The sequence below is a fragment of the Mytilus trossulus genome, chromosome 3, assembly GCF_036588685.1.
Source record: "Mytilus trossulus isolate FHL-02 chromosome 3, PNRI_Mtr1.1.1.hap1, whole genome shotgun sequence".
NCBI classification, from domain to species: Eukaryota; Metazoa; Mollusca; class Bivalvia; order Mytilida; family Mytilidae; genus Mytilus; species Mytilus trossulus.
The window spans coordinates 30,106,749-30,124,638 of NC_086375.1; the positions used below are offsets into that span (position 1 = coordinate 30,106,749).

Consider the following 17,890-nt stretch of genomic DNA (forward strand, 5'->3'; position numbering starts at 1 on the left):
TCAACTATGCAAGAGAGATGTTTAATGGAAAGGTGATAATTTATAACAGAGATTACAGAAAAGTGAATGTGAACAAAATAACTATAGATTAATGTGGGAAGAGACAGCAACCCAAATTTAAAAACACTGAAATCTTCATAACTTCTTTAGGCTTTAAAAAAATAATATGATTAATTTTTTTTATTTAAAAAAAAACATTTCGTAAATAATTTTTAGAACATTTTTTTATCAGGTCTACAGAATACAAAAAGTGCCATGAAATTTCAAGAATAGAGGTTAAAAGGGGGCAGCCAAAGACCCATCAAAACCCTCATACATAACCAGTAACGTCTAAAATAGAAACTGCGTTATGTGTTGATAGTTACATCTACGTTTAGTACTGAATTTCATATTGCTGCAGTACTGTTAAATATATATATATATTTTTTTTTAAATGTAACCAGATGCTCCGCAGGGCGTAGCTTTATACGACCGCAGAGGTTGAACCCTGAACGGTTGGGGCAAGTATGGACACAACATTCAAGCTGGATTCCGCTCTAAATTTGGATTGTGATTAAATAGTTGACACAGCATAGGTTTCTGACACAGAATGAATGTATTCAAATGAACTTAAAATTTTTGTTTTCTCTTAGAGCAATTCACTATGCTGTTGAATATTAATCCTCTCAAAAAAATGTTTGAAGAAATTTTCTTTTTATTTATGAAATTTCAAATGAGAAAAATTTAACCCAATTTTTTATTCACATCCCCCTTTCCCTTATTCCAAAACTAATTTCAATTAAAATATTCTAATGGAGTTTGCAACAATTACTACTCATTTAAATACATGATGTAAAAAAACTGCTTGTTATCACTGAATGGTAAAGATTATTTAAATTTATCAGTTGGTAGTAAAAAGTGAATATACATTGTATATAACAAAGATTTAAGTTGATTCTGGACAAAGAAAGATAACTCCAATTAAAAAAAAATCTTGCAGATATTTCTTGCTTACTATACTGGACAAAGAAAGATAACTCTTAATTAAAAAAAAATTTGCTATTTCACAATATTGTGAAATTAGATATTTCTTGCCATTGCACAATACTGTGCAATTGAAAAGACTTGCTATTGCACAATACTTAATATAATAATTTTAGATCCTGATTTGGACCAACTTGAAAACTGGGCCCATAATCAAAAATCTAAGTACATGTTTAGATTCAGCATATCAAAGAGGCCCAAGAATTAAATTTTTGTTAAAATCAAACTTAGTTTAATTTTGGACCCTTTGCACTTTAATTTAGACCAATTTTAAAACTGGACCAAAAATTAAGAATCTACATACACAGTTAGATTTGGCATATCAAAGAACCCCAATTATTCAATTTTTGATGAAATCAAACAATGTTTAATTTTGGACCCCGATTTGGGCCAACTTGAAAACTGGGCCAATAATAAAAAATCTAAGTACATTTTTAGATTCAGCATATCAAAGAACCCCAAGGTTTCATTTTTTGTTAAAATCAAACTAAGTTTAATTTTGGACCCTTTGGACCTTAATGTAGACCAATTTGAAAACGGGACCAAAAATTAAGAATCTACATACACAGTTAGATTCGGCATATTAAAGAACCCCAATTATTCAATTTTGATGAAATCAAATAAAGTTTAATTTTGGACCCTTTGGGCCCCTTTTTCCTTAACTGTTGGGACCAAAACTTCCAAAATCAATACCAACCTTCCTTTTATAGTCATAAACCTTGTGTTTAAATTTCATAGATTTCTATTTACTTATACTAACGCTATGGTGCGAAAACCAAGAAAAATGCTTATTTGGGTCCCTTTTTGGCCCCTAATTCCTAAACTGTTGGGACCGAAACTCCCAAAATCAATTCCAACCTTCCTTTTGTGGTCATAAACATTGTGTTTAAATTTCATTGATTTCTATTTACTTTAACTAAAGTTATTGTGCGAAAACCAATAATAATGCTTATTTGGGCCCTTTTTTGGCCCCTAATTCCTAAACTGTTGAAAATATAACTCAAAAATCAATCCCAACCTTTATTTTGTGGTTATAAACCTTGTGTCAAAATTTCATAGATTTCTATTAACTTAAACTAAAGTTATAGTGCGAAAACCAAGAAAATGCTTATTTGGGCCCTTTTTGACCCCTAATTCCTAAAATGTTGGGACCAAAACTCCCAAAATCAATACCAGCCTTCCTTTTATGGTCATAAACCTTGTGTTAAAATTTCAAAATTTGCGGTCGTATAAAAACTATTGGCAAAAAAAGCCAATGGAGATTCGTGTACAAAAAAACAGCATTTGTAACTAAATTTATAGAATTGTAAAGACAGATTACTCTCTTGTTTGTCAATGGTGCGCTAGCGTTTACTATGTACAAAGTCCTTAAACAACTTTAACAATCTACAAAGACATCGTGTTGACCGCATAATTTACATTTTACCATAATTATAAGTTCAATTGCTGAGTACCAATAAAAAGTGACCGCCACGAAATAGCCCAAATGCGGAGCACGAAAGTGGCGTTAAATCAATAAAAATCAAATTGCTGTATGGTTCCCCTTCCTTATTGAAAACTTGTATCGTTTTACATTAACCATGATGATATCGTGTTATGAGTAAGATACACGCGGCAAATCGGACTAACGCCCTCGTGAGTGTATCTTTTACTTAGAGTTATTAACTGGAAAATTAAATCCACAACGTATCATTGAATCATGCCTATCAAACTGAGAATAGAAGGGAAATTATACGATTTGGGAGTATACCAATATGTCACTGCACTACCCTCCATGTGGTATGATTATTTTAATTTGTTGTTTAATCTTTTTATTAAACATCGTGATTCTTCAACGCGTGTTTTCTATCCTCTGTATTACTGTATCATAACAAATCAGTGTAGTTTTAAAACTTTCGCTGAAAACTGTAAAAAGTACGCGTACTGAAGTGCTTTGTTTCATTGTAATCTTCTGGCGGACACGATGTGTGATGGTTATGATATAATTAAAGATTGTGTTTTTATCAGCTGTTTAGCTTATGTAAACTTGTTTAATTGTGTTATGAGTTAAATTTTAAATAATATTAAAAAAGCCCTCAAAGTCACCATTCTTATATATTTTGTTCGCCATACATGCGTTTCCTCTAATCTGTCGATATCTATAGTTTGGCAATAAACACGGTCATGTTTTACTCTAACTGTTAATGAAGTCTTTACACTAAATCCATTGGATGTTGGATATGTCAAACTAAGATACATGATTTTTTTAAATTAGTTTGTATCGGCTTTGAACTGACTGTCAGTAACTGCTAGTACCCTCGGATCTGTATCGTGTTTTTTTTGGTTGTTGTTAGGGATGAGGGATGGATATATACCCTGCCACGTCCTGCCTGCATGTGTTTTTGTATCGATCTGATGAGTTACTAGTATTAACTGAATTTTATAGTTTGTTCATATGCTATGCTGGTACACCACTGTCTAGGGATAAGGGAGGGTTGAAAGCTCACAAATGTTTTCATGTCGGGGCCTATTATAGTCGACTATACGGAATAGGTTTTTCTCATTGTTGAAGGCCATACGGTTGATTACATTCACTTAAGTAAACTTTACTAGTATACATATTTTTTAAGGGGTCAGCTGAAGGACACCTACGGGTGCGGGAGTTTCTCGCTAAATTGAAGACCCATTGGTGTCCTTCGGCTGTTGTCGCTTTGACACATTCCTCATTTCCTTTCTCAATTTTATTTAGTGGACCTTTTTTTACTTAATGATAACTTGAGGATACCACATCTCCTTAATTTTACACAAATTAACAAGTCTCCTTATTTTCATATTGATGAGTTTGTCACATGGATACATTAGACTAAGAATTCTAAGAACTGGACTAGGATCTAGGTATTTCAATAATTTTATCTATTTTGCAAATAATACAATTTTAATGAAAGACTTACATTTAAGAATGATTAACAACATTTACAAAAAACAATTAACAATCTTGAAAATACATTTATACAATTATAAATGAACCTAACCGTAGTCGTTTCAAGTCAACAATGAATACACCTAATATAACAAACTCCGGACAGTGATCGTTTCCGTTCCGGAACTATTTTCCTTTACATCCATTAGTGTAGAGTAGTATTCGGGCCCGTATGCGGATCGGAACTGGAACTGCCGGGGAGTTTGCTAATATAACAGCATAGTGTTGCAAAAGATGTCCGGGCGGCACCAAAAGGTGGTATGCATAGCACTACAGAGAACTATATCTCTGTAAAAATCAGCTGAACGTTTTCATCACTTTTGATCGTAAAGGAATTTTTTATATTGAACTTCTCAATGATCAAAATTTAAAAACAAATTCTGATTATTTGTGTGTTTCAAGTTTTTGAAATTTGTATTTTTTGAGAAAGGGTTAAAGTAATTTTTTTGTCAAATTTTATAAACATGAAACAAGCCAAATTAGTTTTATTCAAGGTGTTTGGTACCACCTTAAATATCCAACCAATTATGTTTTAGCAGACGAGAGTGCAAGTTTGTATGAAATATCACAGTTCTGTCGGAATGTTCAAACGTCTGTGATTGGTTAAACGCAAATAGTATACTGAATTAAGTTTCGTCTCAGCATCTTTGTTTCATGAAACATACAATGGTGATTCAAAGGTTCATTATGCAGCAAATACGGTCTTTTGAATAAGTTAGAAGTTTTATACACATGCGGAATTGATACTGGCTGTACAATTGAGATCTTTTGTTTCAGATTATCATATATGATATGATTATCCATTCTTCGTGGCAATTTTATCTTTTAAATTATTTTTCTTTCTTTCTTCCATCGTTCCCCTAGCTTTAGGTCCACGCTTACGTCTTCTCTTCGTTCTTCTATTTTTACGATTTTTTTGTTTACGTCTCCTTCTTTTCTTTGATTTTTTGTTTTTACGCTTTAATTGTTTTCTATTTTTTCGTCGTTTAGCACTTATATCAAATTCTGTCTCTTGGTATTGTACATTTGTTCCGTGTTCCTGTGTTCCAACCATTCCGCACGCCCCCTTGTGGGCCATTCGGATGCGTTTTGCTTTGTGACATGATGTAACTCTCAAGTGACATCTAGATTCATACGTATTTCCGTCTTTGCCACATACGTGTCTCCGTCGGCCTTTGCATACAAATGGGTTCGGACAAGTACAAAGCGGCAATCCCTGCATGTTTTCCATACATACTTTGAACCTGGGACACGACACTTGTTCACATGCACCATCTGCAAATAAAAAATAAAAATTGCAATTTAATATTGCGTTAGACACAATACAGGCGTTGATGTCCACAATGGACTTGTTCATATACTATTTGCCGAAAACAAGACTTAAGGATAGAACAGAGAATGGAAACTTAGAATATGCCAAAGAGACAACAAACCGACCAAAGAACAGAAAACTTGTACAAGAGATTTCATTTAGCATCATCAAAAAAATAGTTCCCTTCTTTATCTTCTTGCAGTGACTTTTTGTCAGCCAACAATTCAGTTTCCTTTAAACTATTTTTGTGAACCAAATATTTTCACGAGCGATCTGGTTCGTGGTTAATTATATAGTTGGTAGTTAGTTGCATGTGCTCTATATTAACGAGACCAAAACCAAATTTTGATAAAAAAAGATTGGAAAGCTTTTTTTTCAATAAATCGCGACTATATATTAATCATAACATCATGAATCATGGATTTGGATCGTAAAACTACCTGCTTTTGATTTTATATTACCTTATCTTTAAACTAGACAAAAAATGGAAATTTTGAAAGATTAAATTTCAGTGAAAAATTAGGTCGAATTATAGTAACTTGTTCTTTTTTAAACAATAGATCTAACCTCAACACAAACACAAACAACAACCACCACCATCACTTCACACACACAAGATTAACTGGTCTATGTCGTATTTTTTCTACACTCAACTATCAGTTAAATTATTGGATTTGAACTTTTCTTAACCCTATAATCAGCGAGATAATAAGTAAAGCAATCGACTAGGGTGATTTTTTAGCAAAAATTGATACAAAATTGAATTACGGATTATATCAGGCTTTTCCGGGCTGGTGTGCCTGATTGTATTACCCCACTGGACTTCAAAAAGACAAAGGAAAAACTAAAGTATCCATATTGATTACGCTGTTATCGGAATTACGTACGATTTATGGGCTAGATATTACCATTTCCTACAATCAAATAAGTTGTGTAATTTCACTTGCTAAAAACGGATATACGTTTTTGGAACTAATAGTTTTGTTTTGGAATCTACATTGGTCCATTTCATAATAGTCGTAGGCGTGGGAACATGCATATATTGTGATCGTAGCTATTTTGATTCATTCATAACTTGTCATAAGTGAATGTCGTAGGTTGTTACATTGAAAATTACTGCACGTTATCTTTGAATGATCAGCTGCAGCTAACTGCACCTTAGATAGAGGTCTTAAAAGTACTTGTGTTTAAAATAAAAAAGTTGGAGATCAAATATAATATGTACTTAAAAAGACAATTACTATAGTAGCCATAGTTACAGTGATGAATGACGTTCCCGTATTTCAAACGTTTTGAACGAAGCTTGGAACCAAAAACACGTCCGCTATATGAATCGAAAGCAATAACGTGTTTTAAGATCTTGATACAAAGCTTGAATTCCACAAAGCTTGTGCTGGGGGCCAGCGTAAACTTGTAGTGAGGTGAGATAATTTTTCTCCATGTTGAAGGGGCCTCTCATTTTGAGATGAAAAACAGCAATAAAAGCGCTGTTTCTTCGCTTTTTGTATGTTTTTTTTTCTTTCTTTCTTATGCATGTATACTTATTTTGTGTCATGAATAGATACCACATTTCATTTGTTTTTCTACTGTAAAAAAAGGCTTGACGTGTTCGACCTTATAATTCTGTTCATAATTCAAAACAAGACACTTATATAGATTGGACCGTTTGTTTTCCAGTTTGAATGGTTTTACACTAGTAATTTTGGGGCACTTTTTAGCTTGTTGTTCGGTGTGAGCCAAGACTCCGTGTTGAAGGTTTACTTTTATAAATTGTTATTTGGATGGAGAGTTGTCATACCACATCTTCCTATATCTACTAAGGTCTCATCACTTTAACAAAGTAGGTGTCTGCACATCTCTATGATATCCTCCTATACACGTACTTGTAACAGAAGCTGTTTGTGAATCAGTTTACCTCATTTTGGAGTTAAAAAAAATCATATTTTTCTTGACGATATTTGGAAACCCATATGTTTTCTTCTTAGTCGTTATTGTATATTACCACTTACTATCAATTATTACCTGCTATAACAAAAACTTCAAGATTTTAGAATTCGCGCTCAAGATTAGAAAATAGTAATTACCAGCAGGGACAGTCTATACAAGACTTTTGTACCCTTTCACTCCCTTTTACTATACTAGTATATAGTAAGGGACACTAAACCAATTCAGCTTCTGATATGATCACTTTTGGTATGATTCAACAGGGTACTCTAATATCCAATATTAAGAATAAATTGTATAAAGTTGCAATTTAATGCAGCCTTCATATACGAAGCTCTATCGTTTTTAAGTCTATACAACGTCAGACTATCTGTAGTCATTTTGGTGTTTCTGTAATACATTTTGTTGTAAGCCACATCATTGGTTTGTTTGTTTGTGTTCAACTACCTTCCAACGACAGTACAGTTAACATGGCTGTAATTTTCGTGTGTGTGTGGATAAGGTCGCAGTAGCAAGAGAGGACCACCGATCTTCGACAAGACAACATCACTGTCAATCCTTGTCAATTTTTTAAAACTTGGTTTTTCTTTTTGGGTCGCTTTAGTACATAAAGCTAATTACGTGTCTACGTAGTTATACATCCCTGCATGGTTTCCGAATGTTAAGTTTAAATGTTCCTGATGAAGGTTTATCCAGAAAATCGCTTTGGATGCACGAAATTTATAAAGCGCTATTTCCATTTATTGATATCTTGTAATTAAACAGATACTAGCATTGTATTAAGGAACATTTACTCCAATATATTAAACAGACATTGATGAAAATAACAAAAACGGCGTGTGTAGATATTCTGAGGTAAATCGAGGATTTACGATTTTTATCCAATTTGGATATATCTTGTATATTTTTCTAATTTCTTTGTATCCACGTGAAATATTTTATTTCTTTTTTTTAAGCATCTTGCACAAATCTTGCATTCTCATAAGCGTTTCTCAAATTATTGTGTACAAAATCATTTTAAATATTTCACTCCCTTATACTTAGCAAAATTTAGCAAAAAGAGTGTGGTCCCTCAATTCCCGCGAAGTGTCTAAATGGCCAATATTTATTTTTTTGGCATTATAAATAGATCTTCTGCTCATTTCATACAATTTGATTTTTTCCCCATCACCTTAATTAATCTCTTACTTTGAAAGAACATTAGAAAGAATACAATGAAAAGAAGGTATAATGAATACACCGATGAGACAGAAACCCAATAATAAACAAAACAAAGACACCCAGATGTCAACATCTGACTTTAAATGAGCCTGCGACAAAAGTAACATAATTAACAAGCTGAGTTGACTAGCGTAAAAAAATGATTTCTTATATTATATTATGAACTATCTAAGGTCTGCCATTTGTTTCTAAGTATGGATAGTAAAATTGTTTTTTTTTCTCTGAGTCGAAACTATGAATTATAAATATAGAAAATTGAATATTTTAATCAAGTTTTTTTTTTTTATCTGTATCATATACCCAAGCGCCTGTGTCCGAAAGCACACAAGAAACAGTTACATTTAACTTAAAAGGGGCTTATTAGGTTCCTGACAAATGGACATGAAGCGGTGTGAAACGATTTTAAGCATTCTTACTTTTTAAGTTTCCTTTTCAAAATATTTTACCTGAACCAAGAATTTAATTTCTAAGAGAAAAGCTAATTGTGACAGCAATAAACCTTTAAAGATCTTTATTTCCAGACATATATTGGGACAATGACTGGGTTGCTGTCTCTGTGACATGTAAATCGTGCGATTGCCTATAATTGCTTACAACTATGGGTTGTCTCATATGATAGGCAAATACCATCTTCGCTAGGCAAGGGTTACGATCTACTCCCGCTCTCTTCACCGGGAGTGGATCGTAACCCTTGGCTAGCGAAGATGGGCAAATACAAAAACGTCTACATATTTTTTGAAGTTAAAGGGAAACAACTCAAATTTTTTTAAGAAACGAAACCTGAACTGCACCCATCTGTAATTTTCACATCAATTACGCCTATGAAATGGAAATGAACACTTGTAATTTATTAAGTTTATGAAGGATCTGTGATTCATATACATTCATAAACCACAAGAGTATCAAATTTCACTAATATTAAGAGTTTTTAATAATCTTAATATAGGTTAATGTTTGATTGACACCAATTCCTCGTACAGACATCACCAACATTTTTTACTTGTTAGTTTAATTTAAAATAAGTTATTACATAACTGTATACTTATCTCCGATTACATTAAAGCGACCATAAAAGTCAGTTTATAATTTATACACTTCTATAAGCCTTAACATTATAACAATGACAACCGCTCTACTGAATAAATATGATAAAATTATATGAAAGAATTCAGGGGGTGGCTTTAACACCTTTGTAAGTCAACATTTCGTAATTTATGTAAACAGCATACTTGATGTAAATCTATAATACTTGTCTGAGCTATGTTTTTACATGTACATTTGTCAAATTTCCACACAAATACCGTCTGACATGGTTAATCATGAGCTGATAAATAAATACATGTTTTAAAGACCCAGTCCGTGAGAAAACTATAAAATAGTGTAAAGCTTCTTAAATCTTTCAGTATTAAGTGTGAAAACAGATATATGTTGTCACTTAATAAACTTATAAATTGAAAAGTAGTTTTAAAACTCATTTTATATCAATCTGATAAAATTATATTACTTACAAATAGAGTTTCTAGGAATAAGCATGTTTGACACATTATACAAAATCATTGGAAAAATTAAGAAAAAAATATACCTCTTACCTTTTTGAGCGTAAGTACTATTGAATCCAATATTTGTAGAACAATCCGGACAACAGCGACATCTGTCTTTCACTATTTCTCCATCACAGAATTGTAATTTTGGACACTTTTTTAAGTCACATTCATTAGGACACGGGGTCTGATATCTCTTAAGAGGTTCTCCCCAAGTTAGATGGAAGAACAACCACAGTATTAAATTGGATAAAATATAGTTAAGTTCCATCTTATTTTCCCGTCCTTTTTAAAATTATATTTTATTGTTACATTATAAATACGTTTTAACGTCTAACTTGTTCAAAAGACAAAATTATAACATCGCACAATTTAAAGAACAAATTGGATAAAAGCTCATATGTATCCTATTGGTTCACCTCGGACAATATTAGTCTGTTCCAAGGACAGGGGACAAAGGTAGTCACGTTCACTTTAAAAACAATATTTAGTGTAAATATATCTAAATACACACTTAAATTAAATCAATTTTAGATATATATTTTTTTTTAAATCATAAAAAAGACGACATTATCATTCAAACAAGTCAATATTTTAATATGCAGTTTACCGAATACAGACATCACCCCTTAAAAATAATGGATTTACCTAAGTAGTTTTCTCATCACTATACTATACTTTAATACAATATTGACAAATATGAGTAACTCTATCATTATTCTCATTAATCAAATCAGGGGGATTGTATTCAATATATAGATTAGAAGACTTTCATGATCATCAATAAGAATAGATCGTATGCAACAAGGAATATAATCATTTTCTTATTTATTTCTGATGGGAACCGTCGGGACCAGAACCGTCTGCAATCGGGTTGCATTCCGACTATTGTACCCAGAGGGATCGCACATCAGACATTCCTTTTGAGTTCAATGAACATCAGATATGAGATTATCTCAGATGTACCCGCGGGAATGTCAGAATTTCGTAAAGAAGCTGCAGGAATATTTATTCAAATGTATTCACCCAATGCAAAGATAAAAACAAATTTGACATGCCCAAAAGAAATCCATTAATGTATGAAAAATAGTTTTGTGTTTTGAACAGAGACATTTAAATTCAGTAATCTTCGTTTTGAAGCACCAAAGGATTTGAGGAATGGTATACTTAATATAACTACTTTAATGTGGATAAATGTGTCTGTCTTAGAATAATTACTATTGGACTAGTAGGACTGAGTACATTAGACATATATCTAGTAGATCTTCGTTTATCATCACCTCTGATTGAATTTACTTTACAGCGAATCAGACCATTTCCTCTGAGAAAGGAGGAAACTACCGAATTGACCATTGTAAGGGTCGGATCCAGAATGTTTTATTATTTTATAAGGAAAAAACGGGGGGGGGGGGGGGGGGCATTGACTGACGAATGACCTAAAAAAAAAAGGGTTGCACTCACTGACTGAAAAAAAGGGGTTCCAGTCAAACTTCAATGGTTCCCTATAAAATCAACCTTATTTCTTTCTCCTATATGATTGTTATGAGAGATCAATCTAACAGCGAAGAAATCATACTGTCTGTACCGTATGTCTTTTTTTTCAAATTGTGGGGTCGTTTGGCAATTGTTCTTAGAGCTTCTTACTTATTTTACTTTGGTCATTGATAATTTGTTAATTTGTATGGTCAGTCCAGTGGTGGATTTAAGGAATTGACGAATCTGGTCCACTAAAAAATTTTTTTTTTTAAATCCCACAAAAAAAATGCATATAATAATATTTAGCTTCTCACTCCACGCATTTTTTAACAAGCCTACAATAGTTGTTCCGTCCTTCTATATAATTCTGCGAAGGTCACTTGCTGAAACAAACAGTCGCGCGGTACCAACCAATCCGTTCAACATACAAAATACAAAAGATGGTATGGATAGGAGTGGGAATAAATCCACTGGCATGTTATCATTTAAACAAAGAAATTGAAGCAGAATCTGTCGTATGACGAAGACAAAAATAGAGATATGGAAAAACCAAAAAGTTTTGAGATCAGTTTAACGAGAGTGCACATGCTGAAATATCTCGCCTGTGTAACTGATTATAACTGAGCTTTACGCTATTTTTCTTTAGATCAAGGTTACATGTAGTATACATGGTATATTATATGTACGTAGTATGGTAATACAGAAAATTAAAGATTATCAATAATTCATGATAATACCGTCATTGTAAGTGTGTTTGTTTGGTTGGGGTTTTTTTTAGGAGGGGGGTCAGATAAACCCTGTCAATTTTGCCTGATGCTCCTTACAATCATACTACCCAGCTTATATAGTTTACCATCTACTTATATTTACAACTTTACCAGAAAATAAACCTTCTAACAAAAACCTAACGGTGACAAATGAACCATGAATATAAGAACAATGTCATTTGTACCCTGTTAAATGCCTGTGAGATGGACATCAACAGCTTAAAATCATTCCGATGCATCGAATATAGTTGACCTTTTACTTACAGCATTTGAGAATCGGATCTCACATAAAATAGTTATGTTGACCAAAGAACCATGCATGCATATGAGGTCAAGGTAATATTTACCCTGTCGGATAAACATGAGCACTTAACGATCATTATTACACCCAATTTAGTACTTAGGGAGCTACCATTTGATTTTTTAGGGGGGGGGGGGGGCTAGGATGAAAATTTTTTTCACTCTGTTCGGTCCTGCCTTTTTTTTTTTTAGTTTATCCTGACTTTTTTTTACATAAATTGTAATCCTGACTTTTTTTTTTGCAAGAGTCTCATCCTGCCTTTTTTTTTTACTCAAAACTCCTGTCCTGCCTATTTTTTTCAAATTTCATCCTAGCCCCCCCCCCATAAAAATCAAATGGTAGCTCCCTTATACTATCTTAATCACGAAATCCTGACGACGATTAAAAAAACATAATAAAAAAATATCATCTCATTGATTAATAGCCGTTGATTAAAAGAATTTAATCACGAAATCATGACGTTGATTATAAGAACTTAATCACGAAATCATGAATTTAAATTAAGTTTTTAATCACGAAATATTGACATGATTAAATTAAGAGAACAATGGAAGTAATGCCAAGGTTAGATGAACCCTGGAACTGTAGTGTCGGAGAAATAAGCAATCTCCCATACAGACAGAGTTATCGTCCTTTCCTCCTCAATCTTTGAGGAGGAAAGGACGATAACTCTGTCTGTATGGGAGATTGAGAAATAAGTCGAATCACGAAACGTTGATTCAGATAACTATAAAATGAGTAAAAGATAAACTCTCTTCGTACCCGATATGAATTATCAAATCTTTCTTTCTTCTTTCTGAAGCTTTATACAAAGATAAACAGGGAATGTGTCCATGGGACACCGATGATATCCCCGCTTGCATATCATATAAAGACATAACGGTAAAAGTAACGCCACCCAAAGTACTTGATCGGAGTATTGTGGTAATAGGTAATGTGTATAATTTCATATTATTTGGTAGATGCAAACTAAAGTAAGAGAACGGAAACCAACTTTGGGACGGACGTACGAACAGACGTAAGGATGAACGGACCAGGGTAAAACTTAATCCCTACGCTACGGCATAAAAATTTACGTTGCGGCCACCGGGTGAGCACTGCTATTTCACATTTTGGTGAGAGAAAAGGACCCTTCGTCTCGAATTCACAAAAAAAAAATTAATCAAGAAAATTTAGCATAAGGAAGTATCGTGTATCTAAGAAGATGCTCGTCCAATTTACTCGAATATATTTTTCATCAGGGGTCTTTTAAAAAGTGTAGTTCAATTCCTAAATTCAATTCAATAAGACCCTACATAAGTTTCATCACTTTTCGGATCTATTTATAGATTGTGGGTTACGTGCGTGAAACAAATCCAGAAAAAAGAATCACTTTCAGAAATGAATTGGTAATGTTTTTGTTTCCTGTGTCAGAATATTTCTACTTCTTCATTAGTATTCTTTATCCTTCTGTAACGTTGCACATGGTTGAATTGATTGTATATCAAACGTCCAGTTGCAAATATTACATCTGTATCAGGACAATATTATGTTGTGATACGAGTATGAACCTTGCATTGTACTTTATCGATTTTGAACCTGTTAATTCACAAGCCATTAACCCGTAGGAATGCATGCATGTTACTTAAACTCAGGCACATTATTTGGATTCTGAGTCGACCTGTCTTCACTGTTATTCCTTACAAATGATGCGTGCTTTGCTGAGAAACAGCTAATGCCAATTTTTAAATGTTTACTTTGATCAAGCATGAGGTCCAACCCAAGTATACTGTCACGAAACCACTAGATAGAGTTTCAAAAAATTGGTTAAATACAAATATATTCCCATTTTCAGGAGGAATGTGATTTTAAGCAATTTTTTTTCTGACATGGTGACAATACACAATTTTTCCTTATCTATATTGTTGGAACAGATTTGTTAATTTCATTTTTAATTTGCAGAGATAATCTACAAAACAGAGTGGATTGATTTTTTTCAGTACACACAAATAAATGACCATTAATTTACAAAATCATGATTGATTGGTTGTTGCTTGCTTGCTTAACTTTGTAACGTCAAGTTGCTAATATTTCATATATAATTCAGGACGAGAAGAAATAGAAAATTAATACAATATGTATACTAGGTTCAAAAAGGTACTTCGATAGGGGGGGGGGGAAAGGAAATAAGAACTGCCACTGGAAAAAGAGGATATGTTGGGTATAGAAGAGTTCGCTTAGCAAAAGGCCACTCCTATGAAAGATGTAGGACTGCAACTCGAAAACGAGGTTATATTGCGTAGAAGGGGGTGATTTTGCTTATCAAAAGGCCACTCTTCATGGGAAAGGCCTCGAAATGGTCGACAGTCGAACATATACAGATAGTTATGTAACTTTATAAATATAAAAATATTGTTGCCTATTGTAGCTCATATCTTGAGCAAACAATTTAACATTGAAAACTGGTAAATATTTGAAAGTCACTGGTCCTAGGATTCAGGGCATCCGGAACCAGTCATCTCACTGATATACATGCACTATAGTAATGTGACTTCATACAAAATATCTTGATCAACCACAAGTAGATCCTATCAAACAAGCTTAAGTAGAAACTTTACATTGAACATTGCTTATTAATCCATGACTTTGGGCAGGAACTGAAACAATCTGGCGGCTTATTCTGGCCTCAACTGAAAGTAATGTAACTTCATATTTTATATATAAACTATCAGTGGCGGATCCAGAAATTTTCATAAGTGGGGCCCACTGACTGACCTAAGAGGGGGCCCGCTCCAGTCACGCTTCAGTGATTCCCTATATAAGCAACCAAATTTTTCCCAAAAAGGGGGGGGGGGGGCGGCCCCAACCCCCCTTAAATCCGCATAGTGGTTTCTATCAAACTATCTTATGCAGAAAACTTAACAATTGTTGACGCCTTCGTAGTTGTTGCTTGACAAAACAATCCCAATGTCTTGCTTAATGTCGTAGACAGGGCAAAAACTAGATTTTGTGTTTGGAGCACAGAATGTGTACTCTTAGTACTGAATAAAGTAAAATGACCCAAGAGATTTCTGAGCATTTCCCTGGAAGAGGAGTATACCATATATTTTCCATAAGCTCAAAAGCAAAACAATAGCAATTCATTCTGGCTGTACAAGTTAGCCTATCAGCAGAGTTATAACATTCATTCTAATATGACGTGCTTCTTTCGCTTTGTAAACAACACTGTGTGAAAATTCTCGATATATCTATACTTAGCGCAGACTCAGAGATATACATAATAATGGATGTTACAATATACCTCCCACGTAAATCCACATGTATTTGAACCTACATTGCAAACGCTTTGCCAAATTTATTGTATTACTAATTTTAATTAAACAAAAAACATTACAGAACTTTTATTCTTATTCAGATGCATAATAAAAAGAATTAATGTATTGCAACTAGTTTTGTTTATTTCCTAAATATAGTAACACTGTATATTTTGTGCAATGTCAATTTCATCATGGAACACTTTCTCTACAATGAGGGGTTCATTAAGGGATGCAAATAAGCTTGATATTTATGTTACGATTTAAAAAAAATATCAATATACTAATTTAAGTTGCAGTATAAAAACAATATTTAGTCAATATCACAAAAATAAAAACTTTTTTGTAACCAACGAAGTTCGTATAATATAGTATTAAAATGGAATTCTGAGGTTTTCTATTCTATTGCCTTTGATTCAGCGAGTCAACATGGCAGCTCCTTCTTTACGAAATGTCAATTTTGGATTTGACGGTAGCTTACGAGAAAACATGTAAATTAAAAATCGGAAATATTGGGTTTGAGAATTAAACATATTTTTTCTAGCGGTTATTAACGAAATAATTAATGCAAGTTAAAGATGTATGAGAATATTTGAGCTTTATCCAACAAGGAGTAAAAAAGAACAGCTCCACACACGGCATACCAACCCTCGCTTCAGTATTTAAATTAACTTATTTGTCCTATTAGAATCGAAATAATTCATGGAAGCCATAGATTTGTTGTAAATTTACACATGGCCTGGGCCGTGATATTCGTTAATTTTATCCCTCGCTAACGCTCAGGATAAAATTCGAATATCACGGTCCAGGCCATGTGTAAATTTCCAACAAATCTATGGCTTCCATGAATTATTTCTTAAGTAAGTACCTTACATAAAACATGTGTCTTATACCTGTTATTCAATAGGTTCAGTCGATCTCATGGAATACATAGAGAATAATACATGGCAAAATCCGTATCAGATGTCGTATCATCCCGAGACATCAATATCAGCCCGAGGGATGATATTGGTCGAGGGTGATACGGCATGTGATACGGATTTTGCCATGTATTATACGCTTTATCATATATTTCAACAGAAGAGTATTATAGTATATGAACTGTTTTCTGATCCATAGCACTGGGTTACCTTCAGTTCTGCTTTTGTCTTGTTTCAAAGCTTTAAAATAACTGCTCAATTATTTATACGAAGCACCTAGGTTACCTTACAATCTGTTGTTTTGAAAATATTTTGTTTATTATTGTATATATTTAAGTGTTTTGTATTTTTTAAAGTTGCATTGCGTGTGCCAAAAAATATGTTGTAAAAACTTGATGTTCGTGACGTCACATACAATATGAAAATTTGATGTACGTGACGTTACATACCAAACAATGACGTCATTCCAAAAAATTACCTATTTCTAGAAAAAAAATCTTAAGCAAAAAAAAAACACCTAAAAAACTGACTTTAGTTAAAAAAAAAAAAAAAAAAAAAAAAAAAGGTATGCGATACGGGTTTTACCATGCGATACGGGGTATGCGATACGGGTTTAGCCATGCGATACGGGGTATGCGATACAGGGTAGGTGATACAGACTGGAAAAAAGAACCTTTATTAGATATACAAAATAGCTGTATTTTGTACTAAATATATGATAAAATTTTATAAATCTCTCCCAAAGGATTCAATGTAAAACTATGCCTACTGTTTCCAGTCATAATAGTCTGCTGATCAGAACCAGGATAATCTCAGCTGACCACCAATAACTAATCAATACCATCAACTACTTATGACGACAACTGTGTCTAAATAGGACTTTTTAAATTAAAAAAAAAAAGTTATTCCTTATGACATAACAAGAAAAATGAGCCCATGTTACAGAAAAAAAGTCAAGCCAAAAAGATCACCTTAATCTCAGAAAAATGGTTTTCAGCTTGGAAAATTTTAAAACAATGATATTTTAGAGTGGGATGAAACAAATAAGTCCAGAAAATAAAACTATTTGAGAAAATCGGTGAAAAAAACGAGTCCAACTTGTTCAAGACTCATTTATTTTTAAAAATCTTTCA

The 17,890-nt window shown here is 33.1% G+C and overlaps 1 protein-coding gene across 1 annotated transcript; it reads right to left on the minus strand.

Annotated features, from left to right (window-relative positions):
• Positions 1–3,892: 3,892 nt before the first annotated feature.
• On the minus strand, positions 3,893–10,402 carry LOC134711213 (follistatin-like). Its single transcript, XM_063571682.1, has 2 exons — positions 10,049–10,402; positions 3,893–5,257 (listed from the first exon to the last, which is right to left on the minus strand). Exons 1-2 carry the CDS (start codon positions 10,269–10,271, stop codon positions 4,779–4,781), a joined length of 702 nt encoding a protein of 233 aa, XP_063427752.1. The 5' UTR covers positions 10,272–10,402; the 3' UTR covers positions 3,893–4,778.
• Between the last annotated feature and the right edge of the window lie 7,488 nt (positions 10,403–17,890).